Source organism: Paramacrobiotus metropolitanus, unplaced genomic scaffold (assembly GCF_019649055.1).
Source record: "Paramacrobiotus metropolitanus isolate TYO unplaced genomic scaffold, Prichtersi_v1.0 Parri_scaffold0000025, whole genome shotgun sequence".
Classification (NCBI taxonomy): domain Eukaryota; kingdom Metazoa; phylum Tardigrada; class Eutardigrada; order Parachela; family Macrobiotidae; genus Paramacrobiotus; species Paramacrobiotus metropolitanus.
In genome coordinates, this window is record NW_026570245.1 from 614204 (window position 1) to 630968 (window position 16765).

The following is a 16765-nucleotide window of genomic DNA, read 5'->3' on the forward strand; positions in this document are numbered from 1 at the left end:
GTTTATTAGGCTTTGTTAACTTCTTTCGTTTAGAGTAGTTTATTCATGTTCGAGAGTACAGCGTATTACGGGTATTCGTACGTACTAGTAAGTACTAAAAACTAAAGGGATATAATATAATACATGTATAATTAGGTGAACTAGTACATAAATATTTGTCAATTTTAGTTTTTAAAGCTAGTTTACAAGAAAAGCGAATTTACGGCTTAAGTACATTTCGCACAATCGGTCTGTAGAGCTGTTTGTGAATACCTTTCACAATGCCGATCGGTTGCACTTCCGAACGTATCCCCGGCATCTCACTTCGTCAGGTCACAAAAACCGATACGTACAAAAGATTGATTCACAGAGCTGCTCGTGCAAAACATTCCGGCTCTTCTCCATCGCTGATAACGGTTAACCTTTAGGGATACCGATCACTGCACACCCGAACGCCTCCCTGGCACTCGGTAACTGGCTGTCGTAGATAGCCCAAGTGCCGGTGGCTTCATCGTACATTTCAATGGCACTTCCATATTGTTGGCTCACGCCACCTAGGACGTAGATCTTGTCGTTTAGACAAGCTATCCCGGCGTTGTATCGTGGTATATGCATGTCGTCTATAAAGCACAGTTATGTTCTTCCCGTTGTAAGAGCACTGACTAAAAGGCGCATCTTTGTACTTTGCTAAGCTCGGACTCGGAGTAATGCCAATAACACAAACCATGTGACGAGAAAATACAGGAGTACGTAATTTAGAGGCAATCCAATGCTGCCAACTTACAACATGCTTACCTTTTTTGTGCCACTGATTCGCAACAGGGTCGTACGCCTCGACGCAGCTTAAGCTTTCTGTGTCCATATCAGGCATCGCACCACTCACTCCACCTGTTGCACCAATTACCAGAACAAAACAATGCCAAAAGGTAGGCAATCGGTTGGCTACATCAAAACTAAAAATTTACCAATAACATAGATCAGCCCGCTCGATCCAACGGATGCCGAACACCAGTGGCGCGCCGTGGGTAATTTGGCTAATTCGGTCCACTTGTCCAGTGAGGGATCATAGCACAACACAGCATCCAGAACACCGTCCGCATTGTATCCGCCAAATGTGTAGAGACGATCATCGTATGCCACCATAGCAAAATTGTCCAATGGTATCGGGAGCGGGGCGACATATGTCCAGCAATTCGTCATTGGATCGTAGCATTCAACGGTCTGCATTGGCACATAGTCTGTCCATTGCGCATTATGGCTGCCGCAACCGCCCACCACGTACACACGCCCGCCAATCGCTGCAGCGCATGGTGTACCGCGCGCAGTCTGTAATTCCGGAATGTCGTTCCAGTTATTAGTAGAGAAATCATAGCGAAGTGCTCGTTTCGTAACTAAACTAATTCCATCCTGCACTACATTGAAACCGCCGCAAACCAATAAGGTGTCGTCTTCCATTACTGCCATGCCGATGCCGTTGACTGTGTCCGGTAGACTGCTCATTTTCGACCAAGATGAAGTTAACGGGTTAAAACAATCTACACAATCTAATCTGTATCCACGATTTTTGCCACCGACGCAAACAGTTACATTGTCAAATCCTGGAAAATACACCACGTCGCAGATACTTTATGTACTCGTAAATCTGCGAAACTATACAGCAAACTTCTTTAAGGTTAGAAGGTTATTTAGGACTGACCGTATGATCGGCGTGGCCGGCAAGTAGAGCCAAAAATGCTTTCCGCTAAAGATTTCGGCAAATCGCTAAGAGAATTTGCTTTCTCAGCATCGTGTTCATCCCTTTTGGGTGTTACAGCATTAGATAAACCCAAAAAAACGGGAAGAATAGAAGGGCTAAGGAATAAATAACGGATGTGCTTTAAGAGATCGGGAACTTCCAATTTTCGACTGCCGGGGTCATGGTCAGTCCATCTCACAACCGCCCGATATACTTCATCCTCGTGCTCCACAGACAGAAGGTCCGATCGCAAAATCTGAGACAACTACAACAAAATTATATGTTTAAACGCTAAAAATTCATTGCTTGCCTACATGATAATGATTATGAAGTATCTGTACTTATACACAAACCTTATCTTTGTCCAACTCCAGAAAATCCTGACCCTGGGAAATTTCGGAAAAGTGTCTGAAAACCATTGCTTTGGCCTTCTTTTCCAGCCGGGGACGTGTTCGAGTATCGCATTCCGCCAAACAGTAGACCATTAAGCAATTTGTTTCGTTCAGCTGGCTCTCCACAAATGCCCAACATGCATCGGCCACTGCAGGAACATCTAAAAATATGGCAGCATCCAACAGAGACTGAACGTTATCGTTGTCGATGATGATTTCCAGTCCATAGGCGTAATTGATTAATCTGCAATATTAGCGCATCTTTCTAGATCCACCTACTGTATTGTACTTGTTCTATTCTGTGCTTACACTATTCTGTGCTGTGATCTGTTCTGTGCTTAGTACGAGATAATCGATTACTGATCACACTAGTTAACTATGTAATAGTACTGCACACGCGCTGACTGTATTAGCTTACAAGTTGCAAGTTACTTACGCTTGCAAGTTGTCGTTGGGAATATTTCGCAACCAAATATCTTCCTGCCGGGATTCTTTCATTCCCGAGGCGAACAGTAAACGAAAATAACCAATTTGAGAACTAACGACATGACGGTGACAAGCAATGCCTTCCTGCTGCTCAGTACCACGAACCCTTAAATCGCATAACGGTCCGCCGATGTCAAGATGAGGAATATCTTGCAGATTGCTGTCGGGGTTCAACTTTAATCGCACAGAAGGGACAATCTCCATGTCTGCATTGACACAAGGTTTGGTACGTCTGAATTGGAGACGATTTAATTCACTCCGTGCTGGAAGACACGTCGTTGGAAATAGGCTGGTAAGTATTAAACAGAATTTTGCGATGATGTTCTTTACGTATGCGGTTTCTATCTTTTTTTCCTAAACAGATATTTACAGATGCTACTTTTCAGTAAACAACACAGATCAATATCGAGCCGTGAAACATGCGCATCGTAGCGTGGTAGCCGAAAATTTATGATCAAATGGAACCGGTCATGACAGACTTCCAGTGAGAAAATATTACGACAGCAAATGCCGGCGTATTCCACTTGTTTCATCATTTTCACCGCGAACAAAGCGCTCAGCAGTCATAAATTTAAGATGATTCCGTTAATCGTTAATCATCGATTGTGCCATATCTACAGTATATAAAATAGCGTGTGATCGTGTACGTGGACAAAGCGTGCAGTTTTAATAAATAATTGTGTTGTCATCGCTTTTTGATCACTTTATATTGATTTACTTTTTGCTGCGTGGCACAACGAAATACGTGCAATTAATTAAGTAAACTGACGACGGTCCTGTGAGAGCAACACGACGTCTTGAAATATCGATCTAATCCCGGCATATCTACCGTACAGCTTGCGCAACGGATTCGTTTATTTTGACAGTAATTATGCGTTTTGGAGGCTCATTTGATAGTTGCAAAATGCAAACTACGGTATAGCATACCTCGCAGATTACAAAAATAAACTGCCGTAATAATATGTAAAATAGAGAGTGAGCTACAACACAGCACATTTACCATAAGTATGGATCGTATTGTCAAATTAGTTATACCACCGCATCGATGAATTCCTGTAATTCCCGGTTAGAACTGCCTCCCGGAGCCACAGCAGCCCTGATTTTTTCCTTCCACTTCAGCGCCATTTTATGTGTCACATCATTGTCGTATCCTACGCGCCGAACGGCTGCGGCAATTTTTTCGCTGGTGATGTTCTTTTTCTCTACATCGTTATCAGCGTGCTCGCGGCGTACCAATGATTCGCCTAAGCCCAGTTCTTCAATCCACAACGCATTCTCTAATTGATCTCCAAAAATTGGCCAACCAACTACCGGCTTCCCGCTGAACAAGCTCTCAATAGTACTGTTCCATCCGCAATGACTAATGAAAACCGCTGTGGCTCGGTGTCCCAAGATCAGTTTTTGTGGTGCCCAGTGCAAAAACAGCCCCGAAGCATCAGGATTCTCCAGCTGAGTGTCGATGCCAATGCGTAGGTCAGCCGGTAGAAGAGACTGATGGTTTTCGCGGATGGAGAAAATGAACGGCTTCTTCAGTGCCTGCAGCGCCCTGCTTAACTCCAGAATACGGTTTTCGTTGAGGACGACCACAGAGCCAAACGACACGTATACCACCGATTTGTCCGCTTGACGGTCCAACCAACGTGTGACCTTTTCCCCTAGCTCCGTGTGGCTGGAATTGGTGTCGACTTTTTCTTCCGGCATTAACGGCCCAACGCAGTAGAAGTCCAACTTTCTCATTCGTGGATCCGGCTTGATCTCGTCAATAAACTGCTGCTCAATCTCTCGGAAAGAGTTGATCAGCATTCCATTGCCCGTAGAAAGAAACTGATTGATTGACAAACACAGACCTTTCATAATATGACTGATGGCCGGTTGTGGGCCTTCCGATTCCGGCCGTACAACGTCGAAGCTCTCCATAACAACCTCCTTAGTCTCCCTCACCGGTGTACGCTCGGTGATGTTAAGCATGGTCCGGAATGGCCCAATAGGTGAACAATTCAAAAAGTAATATGGGAGTTTTCGTTCGACACATCCGAGCATGGCTGCAGCAGCGAAGATATCCACAACCACCACGTTAACCGGCACGGTTATACCGTAACTTTCTCCGCCATCCGTGGGGGGTTGCCCTGCGACTGGGATCCCTTTGACGAGTTTTTGCATCGCTGGCAAACCATGATCTTTAAACTTCATCAGAGACACCATTGTCAGATTATCGTCCGATTCACATTCGGGAATGCCATCGTCCAGTCCGATGAGATGGATGGATTTTTCATCCTCCGGTGTGATCTCGCTTTTTTTCCGCATATGCGCCACAGCGGCTTTGCATATGACGAAAGTAACTTTGTGATTACGAGCATTAAGTTGCCGGGCCAAAGCTACCATGGGGATCGTGTGCCCGAATCCCGGGACAGAAATCAGGAGAAAATGCTTTCTGTCGGTCTGAGCCATGGTTGTGGAAAATAGAGAAGTAATAGTGCTGTTTCGGCAATTAGCCTCAAAAGAAGCAGACGGGCGAGAACTAATTTTAATTATGGCTACGGCAGCAAAGCAGTGTTAACAATAGCACGGCAAGACTCAAAAGTCGATCCGCAGCCGTGCGTACACTAGTCAGTTACTGTCTTACTGATAAGATAGACAATACAAGTATGGTAATTGTCTCGGTATTTTATTTCGCCGAAATAAAAACTGCTGATATTTAGGCTACTTGCTGGTGCTCGAACAGCGGCTATAATTATCTCCTCGGCTCAGGGTCGGCTGTACAGAATTTGCTGAATTTGCCGATCTGACAGCGAGCCAGTTTGTGCAAAGTTAGCTTTGTATGTACGTCGAGCATAATTGCAATCGTCTGGACTTGGCTCAATTCTACTGTGTACACAATTTATCTGCAGGTACTGTACAGTGTACAGTGCACACGAAGTGTGATGTAATGCTGTAACTTCTCCATTTGCTTTTTTGTGTTTGCTTGTCCAGGTATGTACATTATACATATTCTAACTTTTAATATAAATCTATTGTCGTGTAGGTACTCCTATACAAATCGTGACTGGTTTTTACGCTACAGACAGAGACTTTGAGCGCCAAAATGAATACGACCATTATGCGGGTAAGACAGCAAGTACCGGTTTGCTGCCGGGGACGCTGTGCTTAGTCTGCTGACAGTGTCCCATGTCGTGCCGTAAATTTGCGATGTTTGCAAAAATCATAGGTTTTGCTTTTGTAATCGGCTTAGCGTTTGTACATAAGTGCCCGTAAGCGGCATCATACACATGTCAGCCAGTGTATAGTTCCTCCGTCGACGCTGGCTTTTTTAAATTCACTCAGATAATTCGTAATTTTGTTAACCATCGCTCAGTACTGTAAAAGTATTACGAACTAAATAACTCTCGTGTGGACTACTAGACTGGTACTACTGTTTTTATACCAAGTCAGTCAAACAATTTATCTCGAAATTCTTTTATTCGAACAAAGTCTCTCTTTTTGAAGCAAACATCGTACATTTATGGTGCACCGTACAACTGAAAAATTAATTCAGAGAAGAACTGTGGGTTTAAGAAGCGTACAGAGCGAACAGGAATTACACGTGCCGGCAGGCTAGCGCTGCAGCTAACAACAAATGCATGACCTTTACGAGTACAAAGAAGAATGGATTCAGAAATTACTGCGCAATGGCATCCACAAAGTCCTGCAACTCGCGGTTAGAACTGCCACCCGGTCCGACAGCCGCTCTGATTTTTTCCTTCCACTTCAGCGCCGCCTTGTGCGTCGCGTCGTTGTCGTACCCGACACGAAGAACAGTTGCCGCAATCTTGTCACTGGTAATGTTCTTTTTCTCTTCATCATTAGCAGCGTGCTCTGGGCGAATCAGCGATTCTCCTAACCCCAGCTGTTCAATCCACAAGGCATTTTCTAATTGATCTCCAAAAATCGGCCAACCAACTACCGGCTTTCCGCTGAACAAACTCTCAATAGTGCTGTTCCATCCGCAATGGCTGACAAACACCGCTGTGGCTCGGTGGGCCAAAATCAGCTTTTGTGGCGCCCAATGCAAAAATAATCCCGGTGCTTCGGGATCATCGAGATGGGTGTCAATACCGACACGCACATCACCCGGCAGAATGGATTGTTGATTCTGCCGGATGGAGAAAATGAACGGCTTTTTCAGCGCTTGCAGCGCCTTGGCCACCTCGATGATGCGATTTTCGTTAGGGACGACCACAGAACCAAACGACACATACACTACCGATTTATCGGCTTGACGATCCAGCCAGCGTGTGACCTTTTGACCCAGTTCCGCGTGGCTGGGGTTTGTGTCGGCTTTCTCTTCCGGTACAAACGGCCCAACGCAGTAGAAGTCCAAATTTTTCATTCGCGGATCCCGCTTAACCTCATCAATAAACTTTTGCTCAATCTCTCGGAAAGAATTAACCAGCATTCCGTTAGCAGTAGCCAGAAACTGGTTGATGGACAAACAGAGACCTTTCATGATGTGACTGATCGCCGGCTGCGGGCCTTCCGATTCCGGTGGAACCACATCAAAGCTCTCCATGTCGACTTCTTCGGACTCCTTCACCGGTGTCCGTTCGGTAATATTGAGCATCGTGCGGAAAGGTCCAATTGCTGAGCAATTTAGAAAATAATATGGAAGCTTCCGCTCAACACACCCGACTATCGCTCCTGCCACAAAAATATCGGCCACCAACGCGTTAACCGGCACAGTGATGCCATATTGGTCTTTGGCATCCGCGGGGGGTTGCCCTGCAACTGGTATTCCTTGGACAAGTTTTTGCAGCGCCGGCAAGCCGTGATCCTTAAACTTCATAATGGACGTCATTGTGAGAGTGTCGTCCGATTCAAAGTCGGGGATGCCATCTTCAAGTCCGATAAGATCGATTGATTTTTCATCTTCCGGTGTGATTTCACTCTTTTTTCGAATATGTTCCACAGCAGCTTTGCAGATGACAAAGGTGACTTTGTGATTACGCGCTGTCAGTTTTCGGGCCAATCCCACCATCGGGATGGTGTGCCCGAATCCCGGGATGGAAATCAACAGAAAATGTTTTGTGGTGTTTTGGGCCATGGTATATATGCACTCTAGTGCTTATATGAAATTCAGAAAATGATACCTAGCGCTTATTTGAAGTTCGGAAAATAGTACCGGTGCTGCTAGCGGTCTGACTGCTAACTCTTGAGAAATCACACTGGCAAGATCTGGAGCAACGTTACTGCTGATATACAAATATAAAGGAGAATTAAAGTCAGAGTTCGGCATCGCCGACACGTGCACTGATAAGATAAGCACTGTAATTGTTTGGAAATGCTAATTAATCGAAATAATATGATCGCATGCTGAAATAGATATGGATTACTAACTGGTCGGCGTTAAAACCGCTGCCATATCTTTCTCGCATTCATTATACTCGCAGTTACAGTAGATCGAATCATGAGCCAATAATCTGTCTAGTGCATTTCTCGATTAGAATTGTTTGAAGTAGGCCCTGGTTCTGCAGAGTGGGTATCAAATTAATTAATTGGAAAGGGTTTCTACTAATCTGCTATGTGTACAAGCACAATACGAGTACTGTAGCCGGGCAATTATTTTAATAGTTTTGTACACAGGAAAGTATTATACTCGTACGTGTAATACGTATTCTGTATAAGGTGTTTCTGTTCTGTATTCTGTTGTTCCAGAATCGTTTACAGTAGCGGACATTTCGCCAGCGGTACCGTAAAGTTTGTAGAAGAAAGTATAGTTACACAATTCATAAAAGTTGAAGTTCAGTCTTACGTATACGACATTGATGATGGGCGATGAATGTTAATTAGCAATCCTCTGTAAAGTAGTTTCACAACTTTTTTTAACTAATCGTACTTCATGAACTTCGCGCAACGTACGGTTATATTAATTATGTACTGACAGATCGTTAACATCGAGAATTAAGTAACAGCAACGCGATGCAAACATAGAAAGAAGGAATTAGTATTGTAAATGCACTTGTCGGCATAACTAGCCACTATAAGCCACAACACAAAACTAACATCGCCGAAAATAAGTTTAGCAAGAGTTGACACAGACTTATTACACCACGGCATCAATAAAGTCTTGCAGTTCACGGTTAGAACTTCCACCCGGTGCGACGGCCTCTCGAATCTTGTCCTTCCATTTCTGCGCCGACTTCCGTGCCACATCACTCTCATATCCAACGCGCCGGACAGCTGCGGCAATTTTATCGCTGGTGATGTTCTTTTTCTCTTCATCATTATCAGCGTGCTCGCGGCGAAGCAATGACTCTCCCAAACCTATCTCTTCAATCCACAATGCATTCTCCAGTTGATCCCCGAAAATCGGCCAACCGACAATAGGCTTGCCGTAGAACATGCTCTCAATAACGCCGTTCCATCCGCAGTGGCTGACGAAAACCGCTGTCGCTCGATGGGCCAAAATTAGCTTTTGCGGGGCCCAATGCAAAAACAGTCCTGGTGCTTCCGGATTATCCAAGTGTGTATCGATGCCGACGCGTACATCACCCGGCAGAATGGATTGCTGATGCTGGCGGATCGAGAAGATGAATGGTTTTTTCAGCGCCTGCAGAGCCTTAGCAATCTCCACGATACGGCTCTCGTTGGGAACGACCACAGAGCCAAACGACACATACACCACGGAGTTGTCAGCTTGACGGTCCAACCAACGTGTGACCTTTTGTCCGAGTTCGGCGTGGCTGGGATTTTTATCGTGGTTCTCTTCCGGCATAAACGGTCCAACGCAGTAATAGTCCATGTTGCTCATACGCAAATCCTGTTTGATTTCGTCGATAAAATGCTGTTCAATTTCCCGGAACGAATTGGTAAGCATCCCGTTACCGGTGGACAAGAACGGGTTAATGCCTAAACACATCCCCTTCATAATTTGACCGATGGCTGGTTGTGGGCCTTCCGACTCGGGACGGATAAAATCAAAACTTTCCAAGTCGTTCTTTTCGATTACCGGTGTGCGCTCGGTGATATACAGAATAGTGCGGAACGGTCCAATGGATGAGCAGTTTAGAAAATAGTAGGGCAGTTTACGTTCCAGACACCCGACTACACTGGCAGCAATAAAAATATCCGCTACCAACGCATTAACTGGCACGGTAATACCGTAGCGTTCTACACCATCTGCGGGCGGCTGTCCAGCGACAGGAAGACCTTTAATCAGTTTTTGCATTGCCCGGACGCCGTGGTCTTTGAATCCTACAAAAGACATGTAGCAGACGATATCCTCTGATTCATTTTCCGCGATGCCGTCTTCCAGTCCGACAACGTGGATGGATTTCTCATCTTCCGGTGTAATCTCTTGTTTCTTGCGAATGTGCTCCACGGCAGCTTTGCAGATGACGAAGGTGACTTTGTGTTGGCGAGATGCCAGCTTCCTCGCCAATCCTACCATGGGGATGGTGTGTCCGTAACCCGGGACAGAGACAAGGAGAAAATGTTTTATCTCCTTTTGGGCCATTGTAAATTGGTGATACTACTAAAAACAAGTTATTGCTCTGGCTTCGTTGAGAATTCTTAAGTTTAATAAATTTATAATCGTCAGCAGGAATCAAACCGGCAAAGCCTGGATAAATAAATGTACCATCGAAAGAAAACGTAAACGTGATCAGCAATCAACCAGAGAAGTCGCTACAAATCCCACGATAAAGGCGCCTGTGTAATGATAAAACACGGCATCCAGTTCGTAACTGATGGTGTGTCCAAAGATATGTAAAACTACATAGAGTACTCTAGGTATCCAACACGCAAAATCCACATCAAAATGTAATACAATCCACTGCAAATACGCGAGCCACGGCGAGCGTGTACTCATACTTTGTACCGCGCGAATACTGGAACAAGATTTGAATTCGTTTCACAAAAGCGGCCAAACCAGGTAACATTTTGGTTTCTTGTTTGCTTTACATATATACGAGGACGATGGGATTAATTTGCAATACCCAGCAGTTTGAAAAAAATGCATTCAACGCATTGCTGTCAACTATTCTACAGAACAGGTTTTACTGCTCGTAGCAATAGTTCAGTTGTCGGGTCACAAAACGGCATAGACAGCATGGCACTTATCAGACTGATCGTGAGTTGTCGGAATTAGCGTAGAAATGTAGAAACATTTCGCTCAGATTAAAATATAACGTACCATGACAGTTAATATTATTACCTTGCATTATAGTGTACAGATGGACACAATAAAAAGAATGATATTACAGTAATGTTTATATATGTAATTGTTATTTGGCTACCGCCAAAATTACGGATTCATTTGACACGAGTTAGAGCCATACATTATAATTTCTGACGCAACCAGGTCCGAAAAGGTGTACGAATAAACTGTTGATTGCTTAATACATGAAGCCAGAAGCCGTAATAAAATAGTTATCGATTGCGAAAATTGTGAAATTTTGCAATACTGGTGAAATATAATAAAATTACAATTAAATAAAGTATAGTTTTTGTTAAAGGCCTTTGTCTGGATACTGGTTTCTTAGACAAACCAGATACTGGATACTGGATACTGGATACTGGTGTGCCAAAATCAGCTTTTGTGGCGCCCAGTGCAAAAATAATCCCGGTGCTGCGGGGTCATCGAGATGGGTGTCAATACCGACGCGCACATCACCCGGCAGAATAGATTGTTAATTCTGCCGGATGGAGAAAATGAACGGCTTTTTCAGCGTTTGCAGCGCCTTGGCCACCTCGATGATGCGATTTTCGTTAGGGACGACCACAGAACCAAACGACACATACACTACCGATTTATCGGCTTGACGATCCAACCAGCGTGTGACCTTCTGACCCAGTTCCGCGTGGCTGGGGTTTGTGTCGGCTTTCTCTTCCGGTACAAACGGCCCAACGCAGTATAAATCCAAATTCTTCATTCGCGGATCCCGCTTAACCTCATCAATAAACTTCTGCTCAATCCCTCGGAAAGAATTAACCAGCATTCCGTTAGCAGTGGCGAGAAATTGGTTGATGGACAAACAGAGACCTTTCATGATGTGACTGATCGCCGGTTGCGGGCCTTCCGATTCCGGTCGTACAACATCAAAGCTCTGCATGTCGACTTCTTCGGACTGCTTCACCGGTGTCCGCTTGGTAATATTGAGCATCGTGCGGAAAGGTCCAATATAGGTGAGCAGTTTAGGGCCAAAGGTCACGGAATTTGAAGGGCATCGTGCGGAAAGGTCCAATAGCTATTAATAGCTGAGCAATTTAGGGCCAGGCCAGCTCACGCTCACAGACTGTATACGAGGTTTGCGGTTTGGATGACTTCAAAGACAATCTGGGCTTGACTGTTGAAACTGTTCAGCTACTTAACTCCGTCGGATATACAACTATCGCAAAGCTTCTGAGACATACTTTCATACGAACTAATTAAAGAAATCTAACTAGACCTTTTCGCACGATGCTCAGTATTGCCGAGCGGACTCCGGTGAAGGAGCTCGAAGAAGCCGACATGGAGAGCTTCATAATATGTTCTCTGTTTAAGGTGTGCTGTTCTGTGTATATTCTGTGTTGCTTCTTGAATTATGTATAATAGACATTTTACTATCGGTACCGTAAAGTTTGTAGAACCGTACAAATTGCATAAACGTTAAAGCCCACTGAGCAAACGTATACGGCAATGACATGCGATGACTATTAATATTAGTACTCCTATATAAACTAAAGTAGTTTGAAAATTTTTTTTAAATTAATCGAACCTAATGCATTTCACGCAACGTACTTTTGTATCAACTACAGTATGTAGTGACAGCTCGATAACATCGAGAATAAAGCAACAGAGAAGCTACGCAAAACATAGAATTAAAGGAGGAAACGTTACAAATGCACTTATTAATTGTCAGCAAAATAGCCAATATAAGCCACAACCCACAATGTCATATCGCTTCGATAATTTAGCCCGAGTTGACACAGACTTATTACACCACGGCATCAATAAAGTCTTGCAGTTCACGGTTAGAACTTCCACCCGGTGCGACGGCCTCTCGAATCTTGTCCTTCCATTTCAGCGCCGACTTCCGTGCCACATCACTCTCATATCCAACGCGTCGAACAGCTGCGGCAATTTTATCGCTGGTGATGTTCTTTTTCTCTTCATCATTATCGGCGTGCTCGCGGCGAAGCAATGACTCTCCCAAACCCATCTCTTCAATCCACAAGGAATTCTCCAGTTGATCCCCAAAAATCGGCCAACCCACAATCGGCTTGCCGTTGAACAAACTCTCAATAGTACTATTCCATCCGCAATGGCTGACAAAAACCGCTGTGGCTCGGTGGGCCAGAATCAGTTTCTGAGGCGCCCAGTGCAGAAACAGTCCTGGTGCTTCCGGATTATCCAAGTGTGTATCGATGCCGACGCGTACATCACCCGGCAGAATGGATTGCTGATGCTGGCGGATCGAGAAGATGAATGGTTTTTTCAGCGCCTGCAGAGCCTTAGCAATCTCCACGATACGGCTCTCGTTGGGAACGACCACAGAGCCAAACGACACATACACCACGGAATTATCAGCTTGACGGTCCAGCCAACGTGTGACCTTTTGCCCGAGTTCGGCGTGACTGGGATTTTTATCGTCCTTCTCTTCCGGCATAAACGGTCCAACGCAGTAATAGTCCATGTTGCTCATACGGGAATCCTGCTTGATCTCGTCGATAAAACGCTGTTCAATTTCCCGGAAAGAATTGATGAGGATTCCGTTGCCGGTAGACAAGAATTGGTTCATGGCTAAACACATCCCCTTCATCATTTGACCAATGGCCGGTTGCGGGCCTTCCGACTCAGGGCGGATAGTCTCGAAACTTTCCAAGTCGTTCTTCTCGGTTACCGGTGTGCGCTCGGTGACGTACAGCATACTGCGGAACGGTCCGATGGCCGAACAGTTTAGAAAATAGTAGGGCAGTTTGCGCTCCACACATCCGACTAAACTGGCTGCAATGAAAATATCCGCTATCAATGCATTAACCGGCACTTCGATACCATAGCGTTCTTCAGCATCCGTGGGGGGCTGTCCAGCGACAGGGAGGCCTTTGATGAGTTTCTGCATTGCCGGGACGCCGTGGTCTTTAAACCCTAAAAAGGATGTGTAGCAGACGATATCCTCCGATTCATTCTCCGCGATGCCGTCTTCCAGTCCGACAACGTGGATGGATTTCTCATCTTCCGGTGTAATCTCTTGTTTCTTGCGAATGTGCTCCACGGCAGCTTTGCAGATGACGAAGGTGACTTTGTGTTGGCGAGATGCCAGCTTCCTCGCCAATCCTACCATGGGGATGGTGTGTCCGTAACCCGGGACAGAGACGAGGAGAAAATGTTTTTGCTCCTTTTGTGCCATGGTGAATTGGTAACACTAGTAAGGAACAAGAAAACAGTGGAAGCTTGCTCGGTAATGTAATTCGCTGACGTTCTTACGAATTCTTCAGCGTAATAAATTTTTTACCGTCTGGAGGAATCAAACCGGCAAAACGTGGAAGAATAAATATACCGTCGAAAGAACACTTAAACGTTCTCACCAATAATCAGAGAAACTGTTACAAACTGTGAGATAAAGCGCCTGTGTAATGATAAGATACCTACCCTAGTGCAACTGCAATATGCACTCTAGATCTCCAAATATATCGTACGTATTTGACACTGGTTTAGCGCTTACCATTAATTAATTGCGTGCAGATTGTGGCATGCCGCATGACGGTTATCTTTCCGTGTTTCTTGGAATGATTAAATTAGCGAAGTCATGATTGTCTGATACTTTTACCGAATTACAGATATCAGAGAATTCCACGTAACTGGATCCAAAGATATGTAGAGCTATAATATAGATACCCAACATGCAAAATCCACATCATGATGCAATGCGATGCACGGTGTACTCGTACTTTGTACCGCGCAAATACTAGAACAGGTTTTGAATCGCTACTACAAAAGCGGCTAAGCCAAACTGCATTTTAGTTTTTTGTTCTCTTTATATTATAGGAGGACGATGGGAAACTGCAATTCGGAGCAGCTGCTCCGAATTGCAGTTTCCGAATTCCGAATTCAGTTTCCGAATTCCGAATTCCGAATTCCGAATTTTAGTTTTTTTCAGACTGCAGTCTGAAAAAAACAAATATAGTATATTAATTCACATTCAACATAATTCTAACAACTATGCAGAACAGGTTGTAAACTTTACCGGCTTGCAGCTGCTGCAGTCATAAAACAACTGCATGGAATCGGACTATTTAGTGTAAAAATGTTCAGATTCAAATATAGATATCTTACTAGCTCTACACCGTAGATACGCCACACTATATATACACCAGATATCCGTTATTAAGTGTACATATTATGCTGACAAGTGACGATAATATTTCTTAAAAGAACACCATTGACTTTTGTATGATAATGATTAGTTTGGTTACCGGCGTACCGCCATAATTTTATTACGTACGGCCGGGTTGATTTATTAATACAAATCCAGACCATTATGGCGTATTGTACGCTGGTTGGAAGAAATGTGTGAGTAAACTGTCGCTTGTTTACATGAAGCCGCAATAATTAGTACAGTAAAATAATTATCGGTTGACGATTTTGAAAATTGTGAAATTTGCATTACTGGAAAGGAGACGCTTTCAAGACACTGGACAGTGGACGGCACTGATGAATACACAGCCAGCCACTTATGAGTAAATTGTATGAGTGCTTATGAGTAAATTGTTAAAGCAGACATGCCACCACCGGGCAGCATCTACAACGACCGTTTAACTACTCCAGGGTTGTTCTCACCCATATCGCACGTTTGGATTAATATCGATAGCGATAACGGATTAAAAATTTTAATATGACAATTTTATTCGCTAATAACTACCGAGTAGTTAGTATGTTACTGACTTACTGTAGTTTCTTCCTTGAAAGCTAAATTTTGCCCAAAAACACCATCAGCGCACCATAAATTTTCCCATTGTTTGAAAGTATGGCAAGTGCAGATCAGACTGCACCACCTCTTGATCTGGACGATCTGCTGCAGCAGACCTTGGCTGACTTCGACAAACCCGATCTCCTTCCCAGTGAAAAATCTCTCAACAATCCGTCCGCTCCTGGTGCCTCCCATCCCACGCCATCTGCAAAATCTCCCCACCCCCCTACTGCGCATCCACCCCCACTAGCCGATGACGATGAGAAGTTTTTCCGTGAAACCTCCCAGGAGATCAACGAGATCCTCACCTCCATCGACCAGGAAGATCCCGCGCTAGCTCAACAACTCCGCACCCTCACCGAGTTCGCCAACAGCGTCCACAATCCCGACGAGCAGACCGCCATGTACAATTTCACCCAATTTGCGTCGCTCTTCAAGGAAACCCTGCAGACCATCAGCACCCACACGGGACTGCAGTCGGACGAACTGGTGGATGACGATCTGACGGATATCATGGAGAATCTGGATAAATTAGCCATTGGTGAGGAGAGCGGTGCGGGTGCGACAGAGGGGATTCCCGATGTGGTGCAGTCGATGCTGTCGAAATCTGTGATGCTCAGTTCGTTGCAAAAGTGTCATGAGGAGTATGCGCCGTGGATTGCGGAGAAACGCGGGACACTGGCGCCGAAGGAGCTGGAAGGGTGTGAAGCGCAGTTGGCGCAAGTGGGCGCCTTGATTGCCGAGTATGAAAAAGCCGAGGAGCCGTGTTATGCGCGCATTGTGGAGATGATGGCGCGGTTGCAGGAGTTGGGGGAATTTCCGGAGGAACTGATGGCGAAAGTTAATACTAAAGCGTTTGTCGGGGGAACGGAGGGGAAACGGGATGAGCGGCCGGAACTGGATGTTCCGGACTGCAGGACGTCGTAATCTGTTTTTTTTATCTTTTTGGTCGTTCATATTGCCAGTTCATAATTACAATTCCAGTTCATTTTTTTAAATTTTTTGTAGTGGTTGCTTTCGCCGTATTACGCTTTGGCATTGTGGTGCACGTTGGCTGCTATATTGTATATCTGCTAGTCAGAATCTCTACGAGTATTGTTGTGTGTATTAACATTATTTACAGTTTACAAGTGCTCGCTGCATTTACAGTAACTTACATGAGTTACAGACTTACAGTCATAAAATAAACGAATAATATATGTTTTAGCTATTGTATTAAAGGTTTTCCATATTACAGTATAACTGTTGTC

At 44.7% G+C, this 16765-nt stretch overlaps 6 protein-coding genes across 8 annotated transcripts; 1 reads left to right on the forward strand and 5 right to left on the reverse strand.

Annotated features, from left to right (window-relative positions):
* Window positions 1-29: 29 nt before the first annotated feature.
* Window positions 30-3130, reverse strand: LOC129587550 (kelch-like protein 20). Its single transcript, XM_055481346.1, has 6 exons — window positions 2543-3130; window positions 2068-2350; window positions 1676-1979; window positions 945-1577; window positions 775-867; window positions 30-599 (listed from the first exon to the last, which is right to left on the reverse strand). Exons 1-6 carry the CDS (start codon window positions 2794-2796, stop codon window positions 397-399), a joined length of 1770 nt encoding a protein of 589 aa, XP_055337321.1. The 5' UTR covers window positions 2797-3130; the 3' UTR covers window positions 30-396.
* A 491-nt stretch (window positions 3131-3621) lies between these two features.
* On the reverse strand, window positions 3622-5040 carry LOC129587409 (uncharacterized). The gene has a single exon (XM_055481147.1). The coding sequence runs from the start codon at window positions 5038-5040 to the stop codon at window positions 3622-3624; it is 1419 nt and encodes a 472-aa protein (XP_055337122.1).
* A 989-nt stretch (window positions 5041-6029) lies between these two features.
* Window positions 6030-7786, reverse strand: LOC129587551 (uncharacterized). The gene has a single exon (XM_055481347.1). The coding sequence runs from the start codon at window positions 7667-7669 to the stop codon at window positions 6248-6250; it is 1422 nt and encodes a 473-aa protein (XP_055337322.1). The 5' UTR covers window positions 7670-7786; the 3' UTR covers window positions 6030-6247.
* Window positions 7787-8476: 690 nt separating this feature from the next.
* On the reverse strand, window positions 8477-10495 carry LOC129587524 (uncharacterized). The gene is made up of 2 exons (XM_055481320.1): window positions 10205-10495; window positions 8477-10099 (listed from the first exon to the last, which is right to left on the reverse strand). The coding sequence occupies exon 2, from the start codon at window positions 10079-10081 to the stop codon at window positions 8669-8671; it is 1413 nt and encodes a 470-aa protein (XP_055337295.1). The 5' UTR covers window positions 10082-10099; window positions 10205-10495; the 3' UTR covers window positions 8477-8668.
* A 1834-nt stretch (window positions 10496-12329) lies between these two features.
* Window positions 12330-14288, reverse strand: LOC129587484 (uncharacterized). 3 transcript variants are annotated; one of them, XM_055481254.1, is made up of 2 exons: window positions 14271-14288; window positions 12330-13970 (listed from the first exon to the last, which is right to left on the reverse strand). In XM_055481254.1, exons 1-2 carry the CDS (start codon window positions 14271-14273, stop codon window positions 12543-12545), a joined length of 1431 nt encoding a protein of 476 aa, XP_055337229.1. In that variant the 5' UTR covers window positions 14274-14288; the 3' UTR covers window positions 12330-12542. The 3 variants fall into 3 exon arrangements, with proteins under 3 accessions (XP_055337229.1, XP_055337231.1, XP_055337232.1); XM_055481256.1 differs by lacking the exon at window positions 14271-14288 and adding an exon at window positions 14061-14194; XM_055481257.1 differs by lacking the exon at window positions 14271-14288 and adding an exon at window positions 14033-14102.
* Window positions 14289-15421: 1133 nt separating this feature from the next.
* On the forward strand, window positions 15422-16702 carry LOC129587568 (uncharacterized). Its single transcript, XM_055481370.1, has one exon. The coding sequence runs from the start codon at window positions 15573-15575 to the stop codon at window positions 16440-16442; it is 870 nt and encodes a 289-aa protein (XP_055337345.1). The 5' UTR covers window positions 15422-15572; the 3' UTR covers window positions 16443-16702.
* The last annotated feature ends 63 nt before the right edge of the window (window positions 16703-16765 follow it).